The 27,383-nt window shown below is 46.7% G+C and overlaps 1 protein-coding gene across 1 annotated transcript in view; it reads left to right on the forward strand.

The window, feature by feature from the left end:
* The window catches only part of LOC149359634 (hepatocyte growth factor receptor-like), a 50,487-nt gene that overhangs the window by 19,182 nt on the left and 3,922 nt on the right, over positions 1-27,383 (forward strand). Inside the window, 12 exon segments of the mRNA XM_089567716.1 lie at positions 4,747-4,895; positions 6,656-6,794; positions 8,009-8,145; positions 9,066-9,257; positions 9,655-9,766; positions 13,199-13,421; positions 13,424-13,458; positions 14,639-14,794; positions 19,424-19,637; positions 21,979-22,125; positions 25,230-25,316; positions 26,852-27,036. Coding sequence (XP_089423842.1) covers positions 4,747-4,895; positions 6,656-6,794; positions 8,009-8,145; positions 9,066-9,257; positions 9,655-9,766; positions 13,199-13,421; positions 13,424-13,458; positions 14,639-14,794; positions 19,424-19,637; positions 21,979-22,125; positions 25,230-25,316; positions 26,852-27,036 — 1,776 coding nt within the window.

The raw sequence follows: 27,383 nt of genomic DNA on the forward strand, positions 1-27,383 counted from the left end.
TGAATTCGCGGCGCCAGCAGAGCACGTGGTTGAAGAGGGCAAACCTCAACCTGTAAGCCCGAAGCCTGTAAATTCTCACGGTGATGAGCTAGAGGAGGCTTTGTTACAAACTGACGATGAGACGAACGCCGGCGACTTAAGCCGTGACGGCTCCGCGCTACCTAATGACGAGCCAGCCCAGGACTTACTCACTGCTAGCACAGGGGTAAAGAGTACCGACAGTAGTGCAAGCTATAGTGAGTCTTCCGAATCAGGCACGAGTGATGAGCTGGGGCTAGGTGAGGAATTGAATACCAATCTAGTGTTGCCCCACTCAGATGGCTTTCTCGAACTCCTTCGTGTGGACAGGGAAACGTTCACCGCTGAGCAAGAGAAAGACAAATCTCTACGCAACTTGAGTCACCAAAGTGACATATGTGTGTCACGGAAGAACATACCTTTCCAGCTCCGTTCTGGCCTGCTGTACCGCCAGTATAAGGATAGGAAAGGTATCCAACACGACCAACTTACTGCCCGTGTTGCGATCGAGAGCCCGCTCGAGCTGCGTCTGACCGAGGCAGCCGTCTCCCAAGACCTGCCTATGCAGCATCCCTCGATTTTCCCAAATCGCTTGGATAGGCTGCCCAAAGAAAAGGGCCTTAGTCTTGGAGATAACGCTGCGCAGGTCTTCACCAGTTCGAAGGCTCCAGAATTCGCAGCGCCAGCAGAGCACGCGGGTGAAGAGGGCAAACGTGACCCTGTAACCCTTATAAACTCTCACGGTAGTGAGCCAGAGCAGGCTGGATCACAAATTGGAAATGAGGCGAACGCCGACGACTTAACCTGTGACGGTTCCGCGATGGCTAGTGACGCGCCCCGCAAACCAACAGCGAGGGTTTCCACGGAGCGGCAGCGTAAAGAGGTGGCCAAACGGGAAGAGTTAATTAAGGGGAAAGTGCGGCTCTTGTTGACTGCTCGACTGAAATCCGAACCGCGTGGCCGCCCCAATTTGGCACCTCGGTGCTCAAGAGTTCGCACCCGCCCCGTGGGAACACAAGCCAAGAGAACGCAACGCGCGAACCCGATCCGAGAGAGACGGATACGCTGGCACGGCATTCGCACCCGTTCGTTCCCTTCTCGCATTCTGCTTTCTGAGCGTCAGCCAAACTTCAGAACCGCGAGACTTGGACGAGGAACAGTTAAGGGTCCCAAGCTGAAATTCCTAGCCTTGTGTCATTTTGCACCTGCTAGAGTAGCTATCGGACCGCGGCCGCGCAGGGGGCGGCTGAAGAATAGGAACCAGTAAATTCCTCGAATCGTAACGCTGTTTCTGGACGGTTTCAAGGAATAATCCTGTTCGGTTTATTGCTTGTTTCTTTTTGTTCATTTAACTCGCCTGTACAGAAATGCAAGCTGAAATTCCTAGCATTATGTAATGTCTCATCTGCTAAGGCAGCTGTCGGACCGCTGCCGCGCAAGGGGCGGATATGACGCATAATCTCATATTGAGTTTAATGCTTGTTTTTTGTCTTTTGTTCATTGCACTCTCCTATGCGAAATGAGAGCGAAATTTCGGAGCTTGGCATTGCGGGACTCAGTCACATGCGTTGCCGAAAGGTGCGAGTAATGGCAACGCTGATGGCCTCAGCCGAAGCTTTCCCGTGTAATGCCCTTTCCTGACTCCCCGGACGTTAATCCGCTATGCAAATTTGTATTTTGTTTTTTTTTTGCTTTAGCGGGAATCATTTTTGTCTGTTTTGTATGTGTGTTCAGCAGCTCCACCTTCCCTTTGTGCTCTCACGGGCGGTGGCTTTCTGTGACATCAATCGTGCTACGGCACCCCTCCAAAATTTTACGAAATTTTTCCCTTTTGGCTAAACAAGCTCTGTGTATTCTGGTTTGGTCAAACTTGGAAACTTTCGGAGGAGGACGTAAATTTCACGCGACAGCTCATTTTCTCTAAACAGACTTTGTCGACCGAAAACAGCTTGGCAGTTCTTAAAGTCGGTTTGGCGCTTTCTGCTTGTTGGGCTGTGTACCTTGCTGGTTGAGACCGTTACAGTTGTCAACGAAGCAAGAAGAACCTTTGGGCCCAGCTGTGACCAAAAGCCGAACGGACACAACTCCAGGTCTCTGCGCGCAGCAGCGTTGGCTGCAACCACTACGAGACCTCTTCGGGCGGCGGACGTGCTGTTGTGACTGTACTTCGGACCACGTGGGCCCGATCAAGCAGCTACCGTGAACAATCACCAAGGTCGACAACCTCGCGACGACCATGGGAAGTGGGATGCTTGGAATGCCCCTCCGAGCCTCAGCGGATTAGTGTAGCAAGAATGCCAGGGGCCATTGTCAGCAATAACCCCAGCGAAATTCCTTGAGCGGAGGTGACCACTATAGAGGCGAAGGCCGGGAACGCGCCGGAGTTATTGTCCGAGCGACCACACCAAGGCGACGAGCCGGCGCCGGTCACGCTGGCGGATAATTGAAGAATTCTGTGTCCCCGACTCGCGTTCTGGGCATTCGGCGGGGAAGCAAGTTTATTCACTTGCTGGAGGACTTCGGGAGATTCCTATCCCGCAGCGCTGGATGAGTCAGCATCTCCTCCTCTCATCAACCAGCTGCGAGAGAGTGGAAAAACCCGCACCTGCCCAGCCGTGGGCGGTAACAAGAACGTCCCCTTCGGTCCATCCGATTGGACAGTGTTCGTCGACCATTATTTCCCAGCCAGGGATCTGGGGAAACCGAACGATATTTAACTCGGCCGTGAGTGTGGCCGAGAGAAGCCTGCTAGCTCCAGTCGACTACGGTTGACGAAGACGTTCCCCTTCCACTGAGAGCCATTCTCAGTCCTGCTGTATGTAAATAATGTAATTAATCATGTAACAATGTAAATACAGTTTTTCCTTCACTTCCCCTACTCCCCGTCTCCGGCCCACGTTTCCTTCTTCCTTCGGCACTGCGGCGGTGCTCCTGGATCCGATGCCTGGTGGGACACGCCACTAGCACGGCAAAATATATCAGTACGCTACCGTGAACAATCACCAAGGTCGACAACCTCGCGACGACCATGGCAAGTGGGATGCTTGGAATGCCCCTCCGAGCCTCAGCGGATTAGTGTAGCAAGAATGCCAGGGGCCATTGTCAGCAATAACCCCAGCGAAATTCCTTGAGCGGATTAGTGTAGCAGGAATGCCGGAGGTATTGTACGAGCGACCACAGAGGAGGCGACGGGCCGGCGCCGGTCACGCTGGCGGATAATTGAAGAATTCTGTGTCTCCGACTCGCGTTCTGGGCAATCGGCGGGGAAGCAAGTTCATTCACCTGCTGGAGGTCTTCGGGAGATTCCTTTCCCGCAGGGCTGGATGAGTCGGCATCTCCTCCTCTCATCGACCCAGCTGCGGGAGAGTGGAAAAGCTCGCACCTGCCCAGCCGTGGGCGGTAACAAGAACGTCCCCTTCGGTCCATCGGATTGGACAGTGCTCGTCGACCATTATTCCCCAGCCAGGGATCTGGGGAAACCGAACGATATTTAACTCGGCCGTGAGTGTGGCTGAAAAAAGCCTGCTAGCTCCAGTCGACTACGGTTGACGAAGACGTTCCCCTTCCACTGAGAGCCATTCTCAGTCCCGCTCTATGTAAATAATGTAATTATGTGAATACAGTTTTTCCTTCACTTCCCCTACTCCCCGTCTCCGGCCCACGTTCCTTCCTCCTTCGGCACTGAGGCGGTGATCCTGTACCCGATGCCTGGTGGGACACGCAACTAGCATCGACAAATATAACAGCGCCGACTCGGAGATGTGCTGCGGCGCTAGCTACCGTTATCACCATTTTCCCCTTGCCGCAGTTAGCTGCATCCACGTAGGCCACGTCTTCTATCGGATAGTTTTTAAAACGCCTGCCGAGGGCTTCAGACCGTTTCTCTCTGCAATCCTTGTCGTTGACGGGATGCATGTTTTGACATCGCACAGCACACGGGCGCCTTTTAAGTTTCGCGTCCATCGAAACGCGGCGGCCGCGTTTCGACGGAGGCGAAAAAAAAAAAAACTTAGTTTACCAGTACCACATGCAGTTCGCTCCCCTCCCCCCCCCCCCCCCCCCCCCCCCCCCTACGTCCTCTCATGCTTTGAGCATGTGCAGGAATTATTCATTTTTAAACAAAAATATCGCGTGCCAATCATTTTTAACAATACGCATTCAGTGCGAGTCGTGAGTGCGCGCTGGTCTAGGTCTGTACCATTACTAGATATATTCTTTTCCGAAGCTCGACTTTTCCAAGGTGTTTCCGTGACGCACTGCCTACAACATTTCTACTGCAAGGCCGTAACCTGTTTCAGAAACCAATTCCACACAGAGTTACTAAATATAACTTAGGCAATATTGATTGTCCCTCTCAGCTAACGCTAAGACCTACCACTAATTCCTGCAAGCGTCGAAGTCGAACACACCATAACAGAAAGCAGGGATATAATGGCAGCGTAAGCAATCACACAGAGCGGAAAAGAAATCATAAAGTGCGGGCCGGTAAAGCGACGATAATATTCGAGGATAACTTGCGTCGCAAGGCGACACTTTATAAGACGCTAATTATTCAGCGTCAAAATTATTTCGGGAAAACGTGGCCGTAACTTGTCTTTCTTGCAACAAACAAAATGTTTAAAGTATATTAACGCTTACTATATACCTACTAACCAAGAGTTTAGAACTAAAACTGCGGCGTCATAAACGGAGGTGCTCTGGAGCTTGTACAGCCGGCCATCATTTCAGGTACGTCCAGTGAATGGGTCTGTATTTGGCGGCACTCCTTTAACGATAGAGGGCGAAAATCTTGGAGCAGCGGAGCACGAGCCTGACAGCAGCATTGTGATCCTGATAGGTGGCAAAGAGTGCGACATCGTACATTGGACTTCGAAACGGTCAGTATACATGCGCGCCAACCTTGAACCAATATTGCGGTACATATCCTAATTGATAGCTGGTGGAGCACATCCAACTTGCCGCATTTGTGATCAATCGCGCTGCACTTGAAGAGACGCGAATACCTTTTCTATAGCCGCTGTGGTTTATGGCTTATGGCGGTTCAACGTCCCAAAGCGACTGAGGCTATGAGGGACGTCGTAGTGAAGAGCTCCGGAAATTTCGGCCACCTGGGGTTCTTTAACGTGCACTGACATCGCACAGTACACGGGCCTCTGGAATTTCTCCTCCAAAGAAATTCGACCGCCACGGCCGAGATCTGTTTTTGCACTGTTCTCTCGTGTCTCCGAATAAAGAAGCTTGAACTGGGAAAAAAAAAAATAGAACAGAATTGGAGCATTAAAAGCGCTAAATAAACAGAGCATCTAACTTTCTAGAGAAACTGGGGCTTGCCACCATCCTGGTTTAAAGGAGCTGCAAAAAAAAAAATGCATCCGTCTTCAACTCGCTCGGCTATCAGAACTTCAGTTATGACCAGCAGGCACGAGTCTATATAGGTTCATGTCTGGGCTTTAGCCTAGGTGCACAAAGAGGCCGTGGGGTGGTCGTCCGTGCAATGTTAGAACATCAGAACGCCTATATGATTATTGGTTGGTTGGTTTATGGGGTTTAACGTCCCGAAGCGACTAAGGCTATGAGAGACGCCGTAGTGGAGGGCTCCTGAAATTTCGACCACCTGGGGTTCTTTAACGTGCACTGACATCGCACAGTACACGGGTCTCTAGAATTTCTCCTCCAAAGAAATTCAACCGCCGCGGCCGGGATCGAACGCGCGTCTTTGGTGTCAACAGCCGAGCACCATAACCACTGAGCTACCGCGGAAAACCCCGACATTAAAGGCCGCGTACTACAAAGCGGAAACTCCGGACTCTGGCCATATGCTAAATGTGTACTTAGCCAACGTGACAAGAGCGCCTTCATCGTGTGCCAGATAATCGCACTTCATGAGTTACCATGCATTGTCTTTTAGCGCCAAAATGACAAATAGCGGCTAGACTAATGTTTGGTTCATAATAAAAGAATCGCATTTATGTATTATATCTCAGCTCCAAAGTGAGCTTTTCTAAGAACTCCTGTGGCTTTTCTTGCACAAAAAAAAAAACACCTATGAAGAACGGCAATTTATGAGAGCTCATGTCCGAGCCATGACACGTCAGTTTCGAACTCGAGGCTAAATGAGTCCCGCAAGCGTCCCGTTTCTCTGGCTAGGGTTCATAGTACGTGCTCTACGCTCAGGAAACAGATTTTGTCTACGCCCATAAACGAGAAGCTGCACATTAAATTATCTCTTGCAGGTGACGCGAACAGAAGATAAAACTTATGCGGCATGCGTAACTTTTACAGTCAATGTTATGCAAAAAAACTTACAATACAGCTAGTAGTCATCCATTTAGCAGTGATTAGCATCGGATTAACTACCAGCTTAAGAGTAACAGACTGGATTCCAAGAGGAGGAAAGCGTACCGGGAGGCGGCAGAAAGCTAAGTGGGCGGATGAGATTAGGAAGTCTGCGGGAATAAGGTGGTCATAGCTGACACAGGACAGGGTTGATTAGAGAGATATGAAAGAGGCGTTTGCCGTGCATTCGGCGTAGTTAGGAAGATGATGATGATGATCGAGATGACTAAGATTTGTTTCTTTCGTTTCTTGTATTCACTAAAAAAAAAGCTTGTGAATAGTTTCACTTTCCCTCTTTCAGAGTGATGTGCACAACTCCACCAGGACGAAACAACTCGAAAGTGGACATAGTTCTAACAGTAAACGACATGTACAGGAACTCCGCCAAAATGTACGATGTGCTGGAAACTCGCACCATTCCTTCTGGCTTCGAGTACAAGGTAAGCGTGGTGAAAAGCCTAACTTTTTGCATTTTAATGGTGCATGCTAATGCCGGTTCCTTTGCGTGTCGTGGCTTTAGTTTCATGACAAGTACACTCGCAGGCCTTACACCGAATACCAAATTGAGTTTGTATAACCTGACAGATTTATTGTATGTATAGTTCTGACTTCACTTTCCTGGAGTTTGGTGATCCCAGTTGCAAAAGATAGCTGAAATAACTAAGCGCAAAAGTTAATTGTGACGATAAGCGACCCAAATCACTGTAGTCTGAAAAAAGGATAGCAGAACATATTTAAGGCTAGGCATAATTAGTCTATGAAAAAAAATAAGCTAGCAGAAAGCTTGGTCGGAGACGCGCAGTGAGCTGGCCAACAACTAGGGCATGTAAAATATTAAGTGTCCTCCTCTGCTTGAGACACAAGTGCACATATGCTTAAGTCAGTATCCTTCAGTAATCATCTAACACTGAAACGCATATTTCTTGTTCCAATGTAGCGAACGCTTAAAGAGGCTCTGAAAGGGACTCTCCCTAACGGTGCGGTGTTCCTGGGATACTAAATGACGCCGCTACACAAGTATCCTGCAGCAGAAATTTTTTTAAGGCGTTTTGTAGGCGCTGAGTTACCTGTAGTCAAAATTTGAATTTCAGCATCTTCGCGCCTTTCCCTCTTGTCTAACTTTTTCCACGCTCAAAGGTCAGCGCTCCTCCGCCGGCCCCACCTCATACGAGTGCGGTAATCCCCCCCCCGGGGGGGGGGGAGGGATTTCCCGGGGACGGACCTTCCTGACCCGCCCGAGCGATGCTGCTCACTGGCCCCGGCCATGGTAGCTGCGTGACACCCGAAAGAATCTAACGCCATCTTTGAACAGAATTAGCATGCAGGAACGTGCGATGGCGGAGGGCACAAGCACGAAAAGGTCGCCCGAAAAGACTCGCCCACTTATGCGCGTGATTGTGGGTTCTGTGCTGTGTGTAGAAGTCTATTTGGCTCAGGTATTCATGGCGAGAGAGTGTAGTGATCAAGCCAGTTATTGTTCTATCCTCACAAGGTGTTTCAGAGCCCCTTTAACACGCATAACGCTGCCTCACCATTCATTTTGCTGCAAAAGCACAGGCAAAATGGTTGAATTAACATAATTTTGGAGGATTTTCTATATTTTCCTGCGTTCAGCATTGGTTTAACGTTTTAATGTCTTCCTTTCTTCTTCTAGGCCGCTAGTTTGACTAATGTGACGCCAGTTTATGACCCAGTATCCGGGAAGACAAAAGTCGCTGTAAGCGGCTTTAATCTCGACATAGGGTCACAACGCTCCGTGAAAATCGGCAAAAGTGTGTGCCGCATAGACAGGTACCCTTGTATTTTTTTTTTTTTTGGCATGTAAGGCGGGCTTATTCTGAACGTTCGAACGTACACCTTGATTACGGCTTGCTGTTTCTGGAGCATTTATAGCAGACAATGAACCCACTGTAGCCGGAATGCGCACATGTCTTCTCAACTTTCTGTTATAGTTTTTGTTCAGTGCCGGAGAGGAGACGAGGGATCACTGGCGTCGCTCTGTCAAAGCGTTTTTACTCATTCTCTTTGTCACTTACGACGTGTTTCTGCTTTGAGGCTCCCGTGTTCTTATCTGTGCCGTGAAGCGCTGCTTAATTTTTATCGCCGGCACTGCAAAAGTCTGTACGCTTACGAAAGCAATTATCATCTATCCGTTAGCGCCTATGGCTTCTAGGGGACGCCGCCCACAGTTTTTTCTTGTCACAAACCAGCTGGCTTGTATACTTTTGACAAAGGCTATCCAGAGCCATTGTTGCAGGCTCGTGATTAAAGATGACAATGCAAACGTAAAATTCGCATTGCCTTCTGGAGCAACGGATTTTTGTTGTTGGCATGCCCACATTTGCAGCAATGTTCAATAATTGGACAGCAGGGTTCTGCTGTACGTAACAAAACCGGTTCTCAGCTACGTTGGCCGTGAAATTTAAAAGACAAAAATCTCTCATAGGCACGCTTGCAAAATCAGCTTAAGTTCCACGACATCTGAGGCGGGTCCGAAGTTGCATGAAGAGCGAAAGTTGGCCTGAACCATTAGGTAAAATCTGGCAGAGAGCTGAATGCAAGCGCTAATGTTGCCTCATTGTCGCCGGTGACTCCCATTTTCGCAGTATTTGGAGCTGAAGAAGATAAAGCGCGTACATTTTAATAAAGCGCTGCGAAATTACCCTGAACTTCCAGCTCGGTCCAGATAAAGTTTGATTTGTCGGAAACAGGATAAACGCCACGTTTTTGGAATGCTCAACGAGCGCTGTGGCTGGAGACGAAGTGGAGCAGGGGGCTCCTGTCACCGTGACAATAGATGACGTCCGGGTTCCCTTCGTAGAAGCAGTCAACATCGGCATCAAATCCACCTTCAAGTCGAACGTCGTGGTGAACGACATTGCACCCAAGAGGTCAATGTACAGGCAAGTGGCACACAATCGACCCATACTAATTTGATTATAAAAACCAGCTCCTCAAACAAGTTTCATTAGGTTTCAATACAAATGGACATTTTGTTGAAAGCAGCCAGAGACGTTTTTAAGTCGACCGTGTGCGTATGGCAGGTTAAACTTTTAATAAACTGAGCTTGAGAACTTTCAAACTGCTCAAAATCGAATTTCATGGAGTGGAGAGACAGACTACTTAGCTTACAGCGCGATATATCGTCTCGAAAGCAGCTTCGACACATTCATTCTGGAACTGCGCGTAAGATGCACATGCGGTGAATACTGCTTGAAGACTACAAAGGAGTGGCTTCTTCTCAGTGTTTGAGCGTTCTTCCAATTTGTCACTGTAAAAAGTGCTGTCCCGCGTTTGCAGTGGAAGCTTCACTGTTACTGTGAAGGGCAGCCACCTTGACAGCGTCTCTAATGCCGTTATTGTGACTCGAGTCACCTCTTTGAATGGTACGAAGCAAGAAGAGATCAAAAAGGTGAGTTGATATATCTTTGAACGGGAAGGCAGGAAGTTCAGAGTTAGTGAGTTTGTAAGGTAAAAGGTAGTTCAAGCAACCTTGTGGAGAAGGCCTTGTAGATGCTTACACTGGCCACAGACTGATTCAACTGCGAGCAATGTGAAGCCGCAAGGTTTCTCGTAATAAAATAGAAAGTAATATCAGTAAGTTTCATTTGCAATGATAGTTTTGTCAGAATGTGTAAAGTGCTTGCGTGGAATTCCGGCCAATTTTCCAATTCACGTTTAAAATCCTTGCACGCAGATCTGAAGCTCCGGCTTCCATCCGGCCTACCACGATGCGAAAAAACTTTACTGTTTTGCCTGTGACTTGGTGTAGCTCTCACGAACGATTACTCTTTCTTGATCGGTATGGCTGATAGCCCTGCATGTGCCATCTGCAGGTATGAGGAGGCTATATCCCACATTCTTTGTAACTGCCCTGCCTACGGCATCGAAAGTCAGCCTCTCAGCCGTGCGCTGGGGCGTCTAGATGCACGCCCACTGACGGAAATGAAGATTCTCGGCCACTGGCCGCCGCGGTCGTAGGCGGTGATGGCCTCCAAGGCACTGCTCCGCTTCTTGCGGACTTCTGGCCTGCATGATAGGCTGTGACTTCACGAATGCTAACTTTCATGTGGCTTCAATTTTCTGTTACTCTCCTTTCTTTTTAATTTTTTTATCCCCTCACGCCTTTCCCCTCGTGTAGGGTAGCAAACCGATTATTCTTCCGGTTAACCTTCCTGCCTTTCCTCTTATTCCTCCTCCTCCTCCTGTAAAGCGCTTAATATCACAGTACAATTCGCAGCGCAGTAGTTGAAGTTTTAGTGATATATTACAAGAAGCAGCGGTTGTAGTAGTAATACTAGCAGCATCACAAATTCTAGCTCTAGTAAACGCAGTTGCAAGAGCGGAAGTGTTGGAGTAACAGTAATAGAACTGCTGATGGTGATAGTAATAGCTTGTATTATCCCTGTCGCAAACCGAAACCTCAATGACATAACCCTGCCGAATTACGTTAATACTTTCTCCAAAAATGATTGGGGACTAGGACGGTGGGCTGTCCGTTTTACTGTGCGGGGTATAACGTGAAAGCAGGCAGCACAGCGGTCACGGTTGCTTTCTTGTCTAGAACAGGGCAACACGCTTCTGAATTTCATTTATGTATGCTTGGCATTTGCCAATTCGGCAGTTAAGAATCTGTGCATGATACTAATGGAAGAGTTCACGCGTCAAAATGGACGCGCCGATTTATTTTCATGTTCTCGGCCTTCTCGGCCAAAGAACCAATACATTCTTTGCTGCCTATCCTCTCAAAGGGCGCAATAGTAATCATATTCAGCATCATCCAAGCACGTCTAATACAGAACCAAGACCTTCTCGCTGATCTTCATTTGTCCTTATCTTGAGGAGGCTGCTCCCGCCCAAAGAATAAGCTCCCTGGCTCAGCATATCTACATTGCCCTTGCAACCTTCAACTGCTTTGGATTTCACATGATGTCCCTCTAAAGTAATCAATCTTCGTTATCGATGTACTCATTGCAATTCGAAAGTGCTGTTAATTTCATACTACAGTCCACACACGTCCCAAAGTCTGAAAGACTTAATTCTGCCAAATAAAACAAAATATTCTAGAATGTCCGCACCTAGCCTGTAATCCATAGAGCTCACCACAATGAATATGTGAATTGCGTTAGTAATCAGGTGTGCACAGCACATTGAACGCTTTTCTTTTCACAGACATCGAGACTTATCTGCACGCATATTCTTTTTCTACCTTCCTTCCTGCAGTATGAAAGTCTGAGAAATATATTCGTTATGCAAGTCAGATGCTTCGATTAGCCATGGCCGATATTTGCGTTTGAATGACAATGTGGGAGACCATATTCTGCAAAATCAAGATGGCAGTAGATGCCACTCAGCACGCGTGCAAGCAGTAGGCTGCGCGATGGTGACAGAAGCACAGCGAAAGATTGGCCGTAAAAAAACAACAACATTGAAACAACCAAGATCGTGTTGGAGAGAATGCTGTATGACATTTTTTTTAATTAAAATCATGGAAGTCAACATATTTTGATAGTCCGCAAAGCACGGCATTTTAACTTTTAATCATTTATGGTCCGCCAGTTCTACGCCGGAGATTACAGAAATGGATCCGGTTCGCAGACGCTTCAGGGAACAATCATCCATATCTGGCTACGTATGATTAAAATAATGGCATCTTATGTGGCGCACTCCTCTTGAAACAAATTCAAGACATGGACCGTTACCACCATCCAGAAAGAACCTTGAACTCAGGGTGGGGTATGCGTCAGGGAAAGCTAGAAGGATTTGTATCGATGAGCATTGACTCGTTGATGCTGAAAAAAAAATTATTGTACAAAATAAGATCTCCCGTTTCAAAACACTGCTTTGCCGATATCCTACAGGGATCAGATTCAAAATATTCTTCCTGTGGACTATCACGGCGGTATTTCTTTCGCCAGGTATTTTACAGTATACCGGCCGTCCTTGTGGCCTATTTCCCGCAAAGGACAGAAAGGAAACATTATTCATAGTCGCCATTATCAACGAAGCTAAGCATGATAAAAATAAAGAACTTTCTCATTAATCTCAATAACTGCGTGTCTCAAAGCAGCCTCTCCCATCCTATCCTAAGAAACTTCCTAACTCTGCAACCCTGTCCCACCTCTGCAGCCGTCGACCGCGCTTCCTGTGAAACTCAGATCCCCATCTGAAGAAAACCTGCTTCCTATTCAAGACTATTTATATTTAAGGACACGCCCATTTAATAATTACACTCCTTGTGTTCATTAAGATACAGAAGATACAGCCAGAACATGACAAAAAAGAATAAATAGTCATATTGTGTGGCTGTCTTTTATGAGGCAAAATTTACGAGGCGGGGTGCGTTCGCAGTCTAAGTGACAACTTCATCGCGACGTTAAGTAAGCTCCAGTGAAAGACAGGAAGATTTGAGGCCTCAGCGCACTTTCTTCATCCAGAAATACACTGGCGAGAGAATATCCGACTTTTTAACAGGCTTTTCCCACAGCATACTTATTAAGAGTGAAAAAATCGCTTAGAGAAGGAGAGCCCTATTTTCGTATATACAGCTGCTGTCAATCGTGTAGCGTTAAAAGTATCAGCAATAAAGCAGAGCGAATTTTGGATAGCAGTGAACGTTCAAAAGTACATTCACCACTATCAGCCTCGAGCTTCCATTCCTGACTTTGCCATTAGCAACGCTGCAAGCTTTCTACTTTATATACCGCCATACTTCTCTGACGGTGGATTATCGGACCTTGAATATGCGCGGTTGTAACTGCACACCTCAAATATAACTACACATGATGCACACAAAACACTCGCCGTCCTTCGAAAATATGTCCACTCCTCTTTTGCCTTGTAGGTATGCCAAGCCATGGAGAACGGCCAGAAGATGATGTGCCCTGGAACACCACTGGTGGAGTTCTCTGTAATCAGCAATGACGAGCTGGAAGCAAATGATCTACACATTCTGGCTCAGATTAGCTTTCGTATGGACGAGCTGCATCTGCCATTAGGAGAGAGGCGACACTTTGATTTCGTCTATCTGCCCCCGCCTCAATTTCATTCTTTTCCTGAGGGAGTAAAGACGTCAACCTCAGCGATCCATCAATTGAAATCAAGGTGTGGACACTGACTCCTTCAATCGTCATCATCAGCCTGACTACGCCCACTGCAGGGCAAAGGCCTCTCCCATGTCTCTCCAACTGACCCTGTCCTTCGCTAGCCGCGGGCAACGTATTCCCGCAAATTTCTTAATCTCATCCGCCCACCTAACTTTCTGCCGCCCTCTGCTACGCTTGCCTTCTCTTGGAATCCACTCCGTTACCCTTAAGAACCAGCGGTTATCTTGCCCTCGCATTACATGCCCTGCGCAAGCCCATTTCTTCCTCTTGATTTCAACTAGGATGTAATTAACCCGCATTTGTTCCCTCACCCATTCTGCCCGCTTCCGATCCCTTAACGTTACACCTATCATTTTTCTTTCCATAGCTCGCTACGTTGTCCTTAACTTAAGCTGAACCCTCTTTGTTAGCCTCCACGTTTCTGCCCCATAGGTGAGTACCGGTAAGATACAGCTGTTGCATACTTTTCTCTTGAGGGATATTGGCGAACTGCCATTCATGATCTGAGAGAACCTGCCATATGCGCTCCACCCCATTCTTATTCTTCTAGTTATTTCCCTCTCATGATCCGGACCAGCTGTCACTACCTGCCCTAAATAGACATATTCTCTTACTACTTCCAGCACCTGGCTTCCAATTATGAACACCTGTTCCCTTGCCAGGCTGTTGAACATTACTTTGGTTTTCTGCATGTTAATTTCCAGGTTGAACATTGTATTACTGAAGTCCATATCCTTTTGTTTCATGCGCTAGCAGTATTGTCAACTTTCGGCGAAAACACGTTGTCTGTCTCTTTGTCTGTGCCTGCTACGCGCAAGTGGCACTTCCTTGTAGCGAGAAGAAGAGCAGATTTATGGAACAGAACTTTCACAAAGCACCTAAGCAGCCTCGGCGAATCTTGACCCGCGAAGAATTCCTGTGAGCGATGCCGGAATTCAACTTTCTTTTCGCTACCAGTACAATACCTTTAAGGCATTTTCTACATTTTCGAAGCTCATGTTTTCGGTGAAAATGACTCATCTTTTATCTCAGAAGCCTAATCAGTAAATCGTGGTCTACACCTCGATTTTGTGTGCCCCTAATGTCTGACAAAGTAGTCATGTCTTAAGCTTGTATATTTTTCTGCCTGCAGTACCTGTTCCCGTGTTGCTCACGCTGCCGCATGCACTCTTTTTTAGGGAAAGAACTTGGACATTTTTACTGGTAGTGACAAGCTTCCCGTCCGTGTGAATGGTGTCGATCACGAATGTATATTCACCAAGATAACTCCTCGCACAGTGGTCTGCCGGCTTAGCAGTGACCTTTTAGTCCCTGGTTCATCTAACACATTTGAGGTAAGCATCAATCCTCAAAAAGAGCATACCTGTAATTTTCTCATCGTAAAGATGCCTCTAGCACAACAACGGCCTAGTTGCTGTTTGAATTCCACGCACTGTAAAGTCGTTGATTTCGAGTTGTCCCTGATCTTTCGTTTCGAAGAGTTAAAGCGGCATGTGATAACAATTAACACATATTTTCTCACTGCTTAGAGAAATTCCCCTTGTTGAGGTCAACTGAAAGCAATAAAGTACCGGTACAACTTTAATACAGTGGCAACGTCACGAAGATAAACGTTATTCATTTCATATCAGGTAGCAGCACAATATTGTCTCTGTCTTCTTGGTGGATCTCGAGTAATCTGTGCATCGCCGAATCAATGCGAAGAAAATGCTTAGTCTGCAAACATTCGTTTGGAATTCAGCGTTGAAACAACTGGCGCAACTGTATTAAATTAGAGGTGTACTGGAACAGTACTTGTACAGGGAAGAGAAATACTGCGTGCAGAGAAGTACGGATCTCTGGGAGAGTGGATTAATGAAGAAAGAGAATATTTAAATATCCACAAGGAACATTTCAAGACAAAATGAAAGAGGAACATGGCCATAATAAAGCCTAGATCAATATGGGAATTCAACAGGTATGAAGTAGTACGAGAGCTCTGGAACGGTGCAATGACTCCTGACCTGAAACTTGCAAACGCGATACTCTATTTGAAATCTCAGAGGTGCTATAAATACTAGACATTAGAGAACAATTGCCTCTAGGCGCTAATAGAACGACAAAAAAGCCGTAAAAGGCGATGTGTGCTGATATGGGAGAGGCCTTTAGCCTGAGGTGGGCGTGGTCAGGCGGATGATGATGATGGTTGGTGATTCAGTGAAAACATGGACACGTCATGGAATAAAACGACTACAAAGCTTACGACAGGCTACAAGACAACAAGAAATAGGCAGTTACCAGGAACACAGAAAAGAAAGTTCGCAAAAAAAAGATAATGCGAAACAGTGAAAATCAATACTAAAGAATTATAGCGTGGATTCAGAGCTGGAAAGAGCGGAATCCGCAAGTGAACGCTGTATAATAATTCAAGAGGCGGTGGGCTCCTTTTTTTTTTTTTTAGAACGATACAACACAGAAGTAAGCACGAACAGGGAGGTGACATTTGTGTAGCATGCGTGAAAAGTGTAGCAAACACTAAACATGTTCTGGTAGACTGTAAAGCGAGGCGCCGTGGTGGCTCAGTGGCTACGGTGCTCGGCTGCTGGCCCGAAAGACGCGTGTTCGATCTCGGCCGCGGCGGTCGAATTTCGATGGAGGAGAAATTCTGGATGCCCGTGTATTGTGCGATGTCAGTGCACGTTAAAGAACCCCAGGTGGTCGAAATTTCCGGAGCCCTGCACTACGGCGTCTCTCATAGCCTGAGTCGCTTTGGGTCGTTAAACCCCATCAACCAAAGCAAACCAGACTGTAAAGCTGTGCATCCACGGACCAAGGAAGGCGTGGTCAAATTTGCAGGAGAGAAAAAGGACACTCCGACCAAAGGCTTATGAGAAAACCGATGTTTCGGCACCGTATCGGCACCTTCACCAGGTTTGACTGGGTGCGAACAAGAGACACATTTTTTTAACCTTTTTGGCCCACTGCAGTGTTCAGGGAAAGAGGAGTGGCCGCCGCGTCGGTCACAGTGGGCGTGCTTGTAGTCATCGCGGGGCGCCGCCGTGTGAGGCACATGACTACAGTGTTTGGGACGAGTGGGAGGAGGGGGGGGGGGGGGGGGGGGGGAGCGTGTGGCGGTACTTTCGTTCGCTCGGCACAACTCGTCTCGAGGGAAGCGCGGGTGCGCTTCCCTCGCCCTCCTTCCCTCCCCTCGCGCTCGTTTACACCAACGGCGACGCGGCTAAACCCACGAACGGGCGCATAAGAGTTGCGCTCTAAAAGCAATCATGCCCCGCTCTCCTCGTTAGGAGCCATTAAAATAATGGAGGACAAAACCCAGACAACAAAAATCATCCTCAGGACGTCCTGAGGACTAATTTTTGAGTACATTTCATTGTCCTGAGGACGGCCTCTACTGGTCCTCAACAAGTCCTCACATAGTCCTGTTGTTCGGCCTGAGTATGTCCTCATACTCAAATTTCCTCTGAAGGGGCTTCTTAGTATGTTTTCAGGACATCAGAGGACGTTTTAGCCCAGGGAATGTGGGTCATTATTTGCTTAATGATTGGACGAAGTGTGCACAGGGATTGTGAAACAGCTTTATTTTGCTTCATTTGTCTTGGATTTTAGCAAACAAATCTTGCAAATGTTTCGCCATGTTCTGCACTGGTTTCTTTACTGCATTTGCTGGTACATACAGGTTGTTCTTCGTGAAATATGTTCATACAGCGATGACTACAACTCCTTCAGGAGTTGAACTCTGCCAATTCAGTGCAAAAGCCACTTGGAAGAATACCCCAAAATCAAAACAGTCCAACCCCACCAGAAGCATGCAGTACATAAGAACAGGTTTAAAAGCCAAAATATCTTGATACCTCCTGAAGGCACATATTTAGACACAACGGTTTCCATCAATATATTTGTACGCAAATTTATTTTGAATACACCTGCAATTTTTAATCAACGAAAGCAGAGTGTGAGGGATAAAGCTTGTTTTATCTCAGTTCAGTATGCCACAATATTGTCCTGCGATAGGACGTTTGTAGGACATTTGAGGAATTTCTATTCTCGAATCGTTCAGCAAAGTACAAACTGAGGACATCCTCATGAGGATGTTTGGTCGTGATGCACTCAAAAAGTACCCAGAATGTCCTGTTCAGGATGAGGACGTTCTGAACATTTGAGGACGTCCTCAGTACGTTTGGTGTTGTCTGGGAAAGAAACTCAGGAAAGAGTGTCGCGTCGTGCAGTCAGCCCCCGCAACCCAAATGCTCTTCAAACAGTTTCCTTTTCCCTTTCTCTCTCGAAGCACGCCAAAGCTGGCCTCATCTGAAACCCGAGACCCAGCCTTCGACAACAGAACGCGCCATACCTTCGCACATGGGGTGCGACTTTCTCTCTTCTATTTTTTTATGAGTGGGCTTCAAAGCTGTCACGTTTTTTTGTTTTTTTTTGTTTTACTTCCATGATTCAACTGCATCAGCAGACTGGTAATCAAAACACATCTTGCGTGATATTCACTGTCTATGCTGTGCTATGTCGTTCCTTCCACGCTACCTCCACTGCTAATGCCTCCAGGCATCGCGCACTCAACATGCTCTTTAACGGTATACTTGGCATATAATAGCCAAACTGCTCCCTCGTTATAATAGCCAAACTGACAGTCAAAATATTATGCATAGCTTCTAGATTTATCATGGATCACGTAATAGTATGACTCCAAAAATTTAAGGGGAATTCTTGCATCTCATAACACATAGCTGAAGTATTATACAAATCTTTTACGTTTGTCACAGGTCACGTGTCAATATCCCCCCCCAGAAAAAAAGATTATGAGCAGTTCTTACATCCCATTTTCTTCAACTGTACGCATGTTTTTCGGCAATGGTCCCACGTAACGCATTCCGAGCAGGGCAGTCAAATGCTCCGGAGCTCCGCCTACAGGCTTGCGAGGGGAGATACGCAGAGACCTTGCACTTGCATAGGGGAGCTAGAATTAGATATCCACCACCACACAAAGCCCTAACAAAGGAGGAAGCGACCGGCTGGCGTAGATTACAGACCAACTCCTTTCCTAACCTACACATACTTAATAAGATGTTCCCGACACAATACAGAGCCACCTGCCCTTGGTGCGATGCCACACCTACACTTTATCATATCACGTGGGAATGCGAACGACACAAAGCATTCCACCAACACGAATACCCGAGTGCGGAGCAATGGGAGAGTCGGCTCACCAGCGGCGAGCTCGCGACCCAAAGGGCCTTCGTGCAGCACGCGACTGATGCAGCACGACTCAGTGGAGCCTTGGAATAGGGGCCCACCCATGCTGACGAGAAGCCTCAAGTCGCCAGCGCCAGAGAAGACGACGGAGACTTCACACCCGCGAAACCCTTGAAAGATCCAATAAATTTTTCACTCAACTGTACGCATACAGTGCGCACCAGATTACGCGTGAGCAACGAAAAAATTGGCGGGGGCTTAGCTTTGGTCAAGCCTGGTAGGTTGCGAAAGCAGGTGTTTTATACGGCATATGCAGCGCCTCTAGCGGGAGGAGCGCGGCGCGTGCCGTGCCAAGCGACCGTCGTTACCGGACGAGCGGAGTTGGTAGCCCGTCTCTCGCTCCTGGTATGACGTCATGCTGTGACGTCGCTAGGTATGGTATGACGTCAGGGGTCACTCTAAAGGTCAAACGTGCCAAGTGGCCGCCACTACGCGAGAGGCCGTTGCTTTCGCAATAAAATGAACAGCAAAACAAGGTCTTAAATAAGGGACACCGAATACTACTGAACTTGAGTTTCATTTCAAAGGTGCGAGGACCAGTATTTCAGTGTGTTAATGAGCCTCCCCTGTATTTCCTCTCCAGCACCAAATATATTTTTTGCGTTTTTGTGTTTGCCTTGCACTTCACGGCGATGTTTCTCGTATGGCATTTCTAAAAAGAGTTGTTCTGTTTGATCCGTACCCATCGCTCTCTTCCGCAGGTGGTGTACGCCGGACAAAGCTACCCGATGGGTAAACTGACCCTGTTGGACAAAGAGTCTGGCACTCTTCCCACCATCGCTCTAGTAGCCATCGCAATGTTGGGGATACTAATATTACCCATATGCTGCTTTATCCTAAGGGTACTAAAGTCCAGAAGGACTTCGCCGCCTTGCCGTATCCACGAGAACATTTCTCGGCACAGCGCAAGCAATAGTGAGAGCACTTATCTACTTCCCATTATCCTTACGTCTTTCGTTGAGCCAGCAAATGAGCTGTCAGTCTGAGAAACCCGTTACCACTACAGGGACGTGGCACGAGAAGAAATATGGGAAACGGAACATGATTTAATGCCTTAGTGGCGCATAAATTAACCTTATTAAGAGCTTTAAATTAAGTCAATAAAATAAAGAGTTAAAAGAGTGAGCGGTACCGATGAATCCCTCTAAAGTAAAGGTGCCGGTGAAGGAATCAATGAGTAAATTTGATATGCTAGCTTTTTATTCAGGTGGAATACAGACAGAGAGACGGACGGAGGGACGGAGAAATGAAGAGATGGACGGACGGATAGACGGGTAGATAGATGCACACGCACACTTTCTGTAGCAAAATCCGCGCCGAAGGTTCTGCGTCAGTGCTAGGCGTTTGGAAAGCTGCTAAGGTTGCTCTATCCTACAGACAAGGTTTGGTACTACGGCATATTGAATACAATCATCGATGAGTATAATTTTAGACTATTAATTGCCGTCTTTGTCATAAGGATGCGCAAAAAGGATAGCTGGAATGCGATAAATAAAAATTGCCGGGGCACTTAAGGAACTTACGTGCGACTAAAGTGAAGACATTGCAATTCTACTCCAATGCTTTTCCGATTCTATTCAAATTCTGTTCTAATTCTATTTTAATTATACTCCTATTTTATTTTAATTCGGTTTTCATTCCACTCCAATTCTGTTTTATTCCTTTATAGTTGGTGCAGTGGTAAGTACTAGTACTGGCTATTACTGATTAACACTTTGTATTTTCGGCCTTTCATGAAGTCACATCGTTTCGACCAATCGCGAGCTTTGTAAAGCTGCCGCTCTTTGGACGACATCGAGTTTTCGTGTCGATATGAGCCATCTAATTATTCCGCATTAAAAAAATAGATGATCGGCCAATATAAATGAAGGCTCGAGTCACTTACGCTCTAAGAAACAAGGAGGGAATTCGAAATGTCTTTACGAACATGTAAAAGATAAGCAAGGTCACCGAGGAATCCTACACAGGTTTTCACAATAGCCGGATACCCCGGCGCTAATGACAAAGGCAAAGGTGTCGAGGTACTGGATATCCTGCCAGTAACGAAAGAGGAAGTCAAAAATGGCTTACAGGCAATTCAATTCAAATCAAACAGCCCACAGGTGGCGATCAACGAAGGGCAAATTTGTTAAAGACGATGAAACTGTGCTACAAAAACTTCGCAGCCTGCATACGCACTGCCTCACGGCATCGCTCATACCACCTGCTTGGAAGAACACTAGCCTTATACTAATCCATAAGAAAGAGGTATCAAGGCTCTGAAATATTAGAGACCAATTTACTAAGATAATCGCTAATAGAATCAGGGCATGCTTAGACTTCAGACAGCAAAGGTTCTAGGTTGGCTTCCGTAAAGGATACTCAACAGTGCACCATTTATGCACCATCAAACAAGCGATGTAAAAATGTGAAGAAAACATTTTATATATAGTCTGCATATAGCTTACGAGAAACCATTTAGTTGGAGCACAAGCAGTTATGCAGATACTACGGAACCAGTGTGTAGACAGGGCACATACAATATTGTTGGGAAATATCTATCGGGACTGCACACCGACCACAGTCATCCACAACGAAAGCAATAAAATCCAAATCAGGAAAGGCGGTAGGCAGGAAATCACAATCTCCCACTGATATGCATCCCGTTCCCGTTTTCATACGAGCCATTCAGAGAACTGGACAGGAAAGGGTTCACGATAAAAGTTAATAAACGAATACATTAGTAGTCTATTCACTGGAGACATTGCCCGGCTAATTATTTTAAGGGACGTCTAGTGGACGGATCTAGGCTGGAGATAAATATTAATGTTTATAAACTAATTACTGACAAAAAAACTCGGGCAATGTACAAGTCTGCTAAGGGCAGTTAAGGACTTCAGTCCCTAACTCGAGACCACAATAGTGGCCCAGGCCACGATAGTGAAGCAGTTAGGAGGATAAGAACGAGGTGAACTGCATTTGGCAGGTAGTCTTAGGTCATTAACAGGCTACCAATATATCCCTCAATAGGAGAGTGTATAATAGTTGCATCTTACCAGTAATAAACTGCCCGCTGGGCGGAAACCTAGAAGCTAACCTGGAGGCCATTCCTGCCTCGTAACTATTCTGAACGAACGCTTTCCATTTGCCCATTCTTTCCTCACGGAACGCCTGGAACCTTCTAGGTGACCAGTAGGACCTAGTGAGCCAGGCCTAAAGTACTCTCGTTGGTGCCAGATGAAAGTTGCTCAGTCTTTTTCATTCTCCTTTCCCACAGATTCCCTGCAAGCAAGCAACTCTGCCGCCCAGCAGCCTCAAATAGAACCTGCTTTTGAAATTGATGAGGAAACTAAAGCCATACTTGAAGCCGAAAAGCTTCTCTTCAAGAGAGAGCTCTTGCAACTGGGTCCGGTCATCGGTCAAGGTACCTTAAACAGATAAATTTAGTCATTACTCACGATACTAAGTATAAAGAAACAATTATGATACCCGTGAAATTAGAGGCATAAGGTGCAGAGTATTAAAATGGCGTATAACGCTCTATTTAGAAAGCGTTGCTTTATGACGGTGGTTTAAAACTTCGCATGTGCACCGCTAAGCGGGCACCGAATGTAATATTCCGCTAAAACAGGATCCTCATTCCCCCCTTTCGACATCCCCAATACGAAACTTAGGTTTCTTCGTGGATTCCCTTTTACTGGAATGCACTGTTCTTGAGTGCTTATTCATTCCTGTGTATTTCCTTTAGCATTAATGCTCACGTGCGCTGGTTTCACAGTGTACAACCTAATTTAACATTTATTGTGATTTGTGTAAGATTTCCCGCATCAGATCTCACTCCTGTATTTGATTATGATATTCAGTGTACAAGAAATGAAATCAACCTGACGGATGTGGCACAGCAAAGCATAGGAATTCATGGCCAGCTGCATCCCATTACATATTGCTGCCCTTTTACCCTGAAGATATGTGAAAAGGGGCTATAAGACAACAATATATGTACCACGCCTATGGAGCGCCTCGGGGTGAGCACAGCGCTTGCCAATGATGCTGTGTGGAGAGCATTTCGTCTAGTGCGGAAATAAGTGATACCTCGTTATAGCGAACTAGTAAAAAATCGTAAAACATTTTGCTACAGCCGAAATTCGTAATATAAAATTTCGTCCAAAACACGCGCAATAACGGCGCAATTTAGTCATTGAAAGGACAGAAATTCTGGCGATCCTTACAAGAGAAGCGGATAGATGTTTTCCCAGGTATTGGTGGCGTTTCGAAGACGCTCGCGGCTATTCCGAAGACCGCGAAAACCGAGCGCCAGTTAGGTTGGCTCCCTCGCACAGCACCAAAAGCGCAGGTTAAGCGCCGGCTACTGTGGTTTCTCCGCATTACAGTTGTGTCGCGTAGAAAGCGGTACGTCAGAGCAAAAGCTGTCGCTGTTTTCACCACCTCCGCGACAGACGACATGAGCGCAGGATTGTTACTGCAAGCTTACAACCACCGGTGCTGCTTCCATGGCGCTGTCGACAGACGCTAGAGGCGTGAACGCGTGCTGACTACCGGACTGCAACCCTACACGCCGCTGTTGGCGAGAGCGAGATGAAAGTGAAAACCTTGGTGCGAACGCGTGCCGCATCACTACCAGTCACTTGTGCAGTGCGGCGACGCCTGCTGCCTGCCATCCGAACGGGCAGTTTGGCACCGGGGAGTTCGATATACCCGTTTCATGGGTCAACCGCGTTCGATATATAAAGTAGAAATTGCATGAATTAGTCAAAAATATTTACGAAGAGTTCGATATAGCCAATAATTCGTAATATCCGTGTTCGTTATATCGAGGTTTGACTTAGGTTCACCAAATTCAGGATGCAGCATTTAGCATTCGACATATCTCTGAACCTTATATACTGTTTCTCTACTGACATGCACCATTAACGTAGCAGTAGCGCTACCAAAGCCCGGATCCGGTCATAGTTGCCAAGAAGAACCCTACTTTCCTCACCCATTTGTCCAATGGTAACACATGTGCATTGTTTTTTTTTTTTCAGCAGTGGCAGCAGCGGTAGTTACCGTAATACTGATGGCTGCACACTGAGTGCACAAAAAGGAAAACAGCGCCTGTTAACCATCAAGATGCGGTGAATTTCAGCGCCTGCTGGTCGCTTAACTACGTCTTACTATGCTGTTCCTGATGAATGAAGCGATTAAGCGGATGGCTATCGCTCAAATTCGTAAACCCATTGAAACTCTTTCGCACACTGAGCCCGTAATCTGGACCACGCTGGCTCTAAATTGACGATTGAACACCCTAGTGACACCATCGTGGTTCGCCCGTCTCTTGCGTCAGGTAGCTTCCGCTTCTCGGGGGCGCGCGCATTCTGATCTTGGCGCCATTGTCTCATCGTCCAGACATCACTAGCTCTCCCGTCAGAGTTACCTTGCCGGTGACTGTTTCGCTCCACATCTCTACGTACTTCTTATTTCCGCTCACCTTCATAGCGATCGTCGCGAAATTCTACCGAGTGCTGCTTCGGGCGACCAATCTCTGCCACGGCAGCGGGCTATTGAGTGACGGCACGATAGCGAGCCACGCGCCCCGACGCACCACACACGCCGCCAATCTGTGACGTCAGAGTAAATGCAACCCCGAACATTATGAAACTGTTTCTTACTAAGCCAACACTGGGAAGCGAATAAACAGTTATGCATTTGATCAGCCAGAAGTAGACAACAAGGTTCAAAATAAACACGGTTATATCGGAGCAGGCGTGAGCATCATCTGCAACCACGGTTCTTTTTGAATGGAAATAACCTTGTGTATAATTTCGGCAGATTTCCTACAATTAAGGACATTTTGCAAGACTTTGTACAGTGACTATCGGACGAACAACCAGTGGCAGACAAAGCAAGATCCGTGTTTCATTCATAAACGTCACCATTAGTATACTTAACTCGGACTACAGCTGCCACGAGCGCATTGCACTAAAGGCTTGTAACGAAAGTCACTTCACATTCCCCATTTTGGCTAACGCTTCACAATCATCCGCACACACTTCTCTAGCATACCCAATGGCCCCTCTCCTATGTATGTGTCCTTGAGACTGCCAGCATAGCCAGCCATCTCTGCAAGCCAATCTGGTCGCTCCCCTTATATCCCTCACGAATTGGCTCACACCTCCCGACGATGTGGGCGAGGTAACTTGATGGAAGGCCATTAGAATCTGCATCTCCCACGTGTTACTTTCTGGTTCAAAGCATCCAAATAAACAAATAGCTTGGTCCAGGATTCTTGAGAAAATAATTGTGTTGCTTATTCCTGAGTGCCCTTTCGACAAAGAATAAAGTGGACAAGACCACATTAGATTTTCTGGAAGTCATAGTGTAGACCTAGGCTAGACTGGTTTTTATATGCAGGGTGGTCTACTCTGAATTTGTTCCCGCGCAAAGCTCAAGATCTGGCTCAGAGTTTCTTTAAGCCGCTTTCGAGTGTTAACTTCACGTTTTTCGCATTATTTTTCCCTCCGCCAAAAGGTCACTTTGGTTGTGTTTACATCGGTACCTTGAAGGTGGAAGGGAGAGAAGAAGACCAGGAAGTTGCTGTTAAAACTCTCCGCAACAGTGCGTATATATAACCCTTCACTTTAAGTAGCTATGTGTCGATTAATGAAATTAATGTTGAAACTCATTCCAAATATCTGGCGTAGACTTGTAAGACCTGGTTTAGCGCAGCATTCAGTGCAGTTTCAGATCGTAGTGGGAAAATTGTCCAGTTTTTAAGGTGAGGTACATTTAACTCTTATTAAGAATGATGCATTCAGTGTTTAACAGCACGCAAAGATGTCACTATCCTTGTTTTGTAACCGTTTTTGCCAAAATAGGAACAATTAAGCACTACAGTAGATTTATGTTGGCTCGTGGTGGGTAAATTACGAAAAGAGTGCAATGTTTTTTGTTTTTTTTTTTCGTGAAAGAGCAACAAGGAAGTGACTTGCAGATTTGCATTTTAGTGGCGTCATAAGAAATTTCACTTTACTATAACTTGTATTTGCTCTACGAACCACGAGAAGGCGTCTCATCTAGTGTTCTGACAACTCAGCATGGCGGTCGTTATTATTGTGCTTTTTCTATGCTCGTGTTAAATGCTTCACAATTCTTGCGTTTCTGATCAATCGCTTTCAGCTCTTCAAGTTTTCATCAAAAGCTCCTTCAATATTTGACGACATTGCAAAAAATAAGGCGTGATTTTGATTGCGCGTAGATCCTCGGCAGCATCTTCAGTGTTCCACATGTCGTAACAAGGCTGGCACACTAATGCAGTCGGCGCCCGTTTCTCGGCAAGAGTAATAAGCAACAGACCGGTGCAGATGCTGTGTATGGCCAAGCAACAGGAACGTGCTGATTCACCGACTAAGCTCTATGTGAAGCACCGTACTGCATCTCAGCTATATTTGTTTGTCGTGACTTAAATTCATCGCAAAGCTCGAGCTGAACGTTCGGCTGTACGGTGACACCCATGTACCCTGCGCACTGTATGGTCCACGCTAGGGGAGAAAATATGAGGGGCGGTGATCGATTTGTAATTAAGTAGTTGAACTTTGGAGCATATTTTACTTGTACTTCTGTCACCTTGCAAAGAGGCGCTTGCCATGCAGTATGCATTTTTTTTTTTTTGCATATACAACTCAGATGCAGTGCTTTCAGAGCGATAGCAGTGCAAGAAGAACCAAAGACGTGCCAGAAGTCCGTACCTACCACCTGGAAGACGGTATTAATGCGTTCGTATTAGAATGTTTATGCGAACGAAAAACAAACGGTCGCCATCTGTGGGTGATCACCCTCCGAGAAAGCAGAAAAAAAAAAAAACTTACCGTACTGATGGCCTCAAGCGGGTATCGAATGCGGTTCACTGGCTGCTGCTTTAGACCAATCGGACATCGGCGCAGCCTTTCCACCCACGTGTTATACTGCCAGCCTATCACGCTGTGCTTTGGATATCTTCGTCTTTATGAACTTGCATCCACGCCTATAGGGCTGTGCGCCTTTATTTTACTTCCGCATGAATAATTCATTTCTGTTTGTGTCAAAAGAGATGCTAAATTCACTTGGAATGCCCTAGTCTTACCTTTCTACGTCTCTCTAACGGGACTCTGCAGACTCTTGGAGTGGCGACGATGACAGCCAGTCGTTCCTCTCGGAGGCGCTCATCATGAAGGAATTCCACCACACCAACGTGCTTCCCCTCATTGGCTTGACCATGGACGAGAGAGACGGCCTCATGGTGATCACACCATACATGATGCACGGGGACCTGCTCTCCTACATACGGGACGAGCAGAACGTAAGCTCACCCTCCAGGCCAGAATTCTTCAGTACCAAACAGTTCGCGCTCTTCAGTGATGAGCTCATATGTAAATAAAAACACAGGACATGCTGGATGACTGAGTGCTAAGGGCTTCCATCTCAAAAATCAAGAGATCGTGATAGTATACCCCTGTGTTCAGCCATCACCTTATCTATTTTCAATGGCTGTCATATCACTAGAAAATGGCAAATCAAGCCCTTTAGTGCGTGCTCCTCTCTCTTGCCCTTCCCTCCACTTCTAGCTTAGGTTGGTCGTGAAGGGCGGCGTGGAACTTACATGACACCGCGGAGGCTGTGTGCAAATGCCGCGCGATGCCGCAGCCC

The sequence above is a fragment of the Amblyomma mixtum genome, chromosome 2 (genome assembly GCF_055824585.1).
Source record: "Amblyomma mixtum isolate Tamu chromosome 2, ASM5582458v1, whole genome shotgun sequence".
NCBI lineage: Eukaryota > Metazoa > Arthropoda > Arachnida > Ixodida > Ixodidae > Amblyomma > Amblyomma mixtum.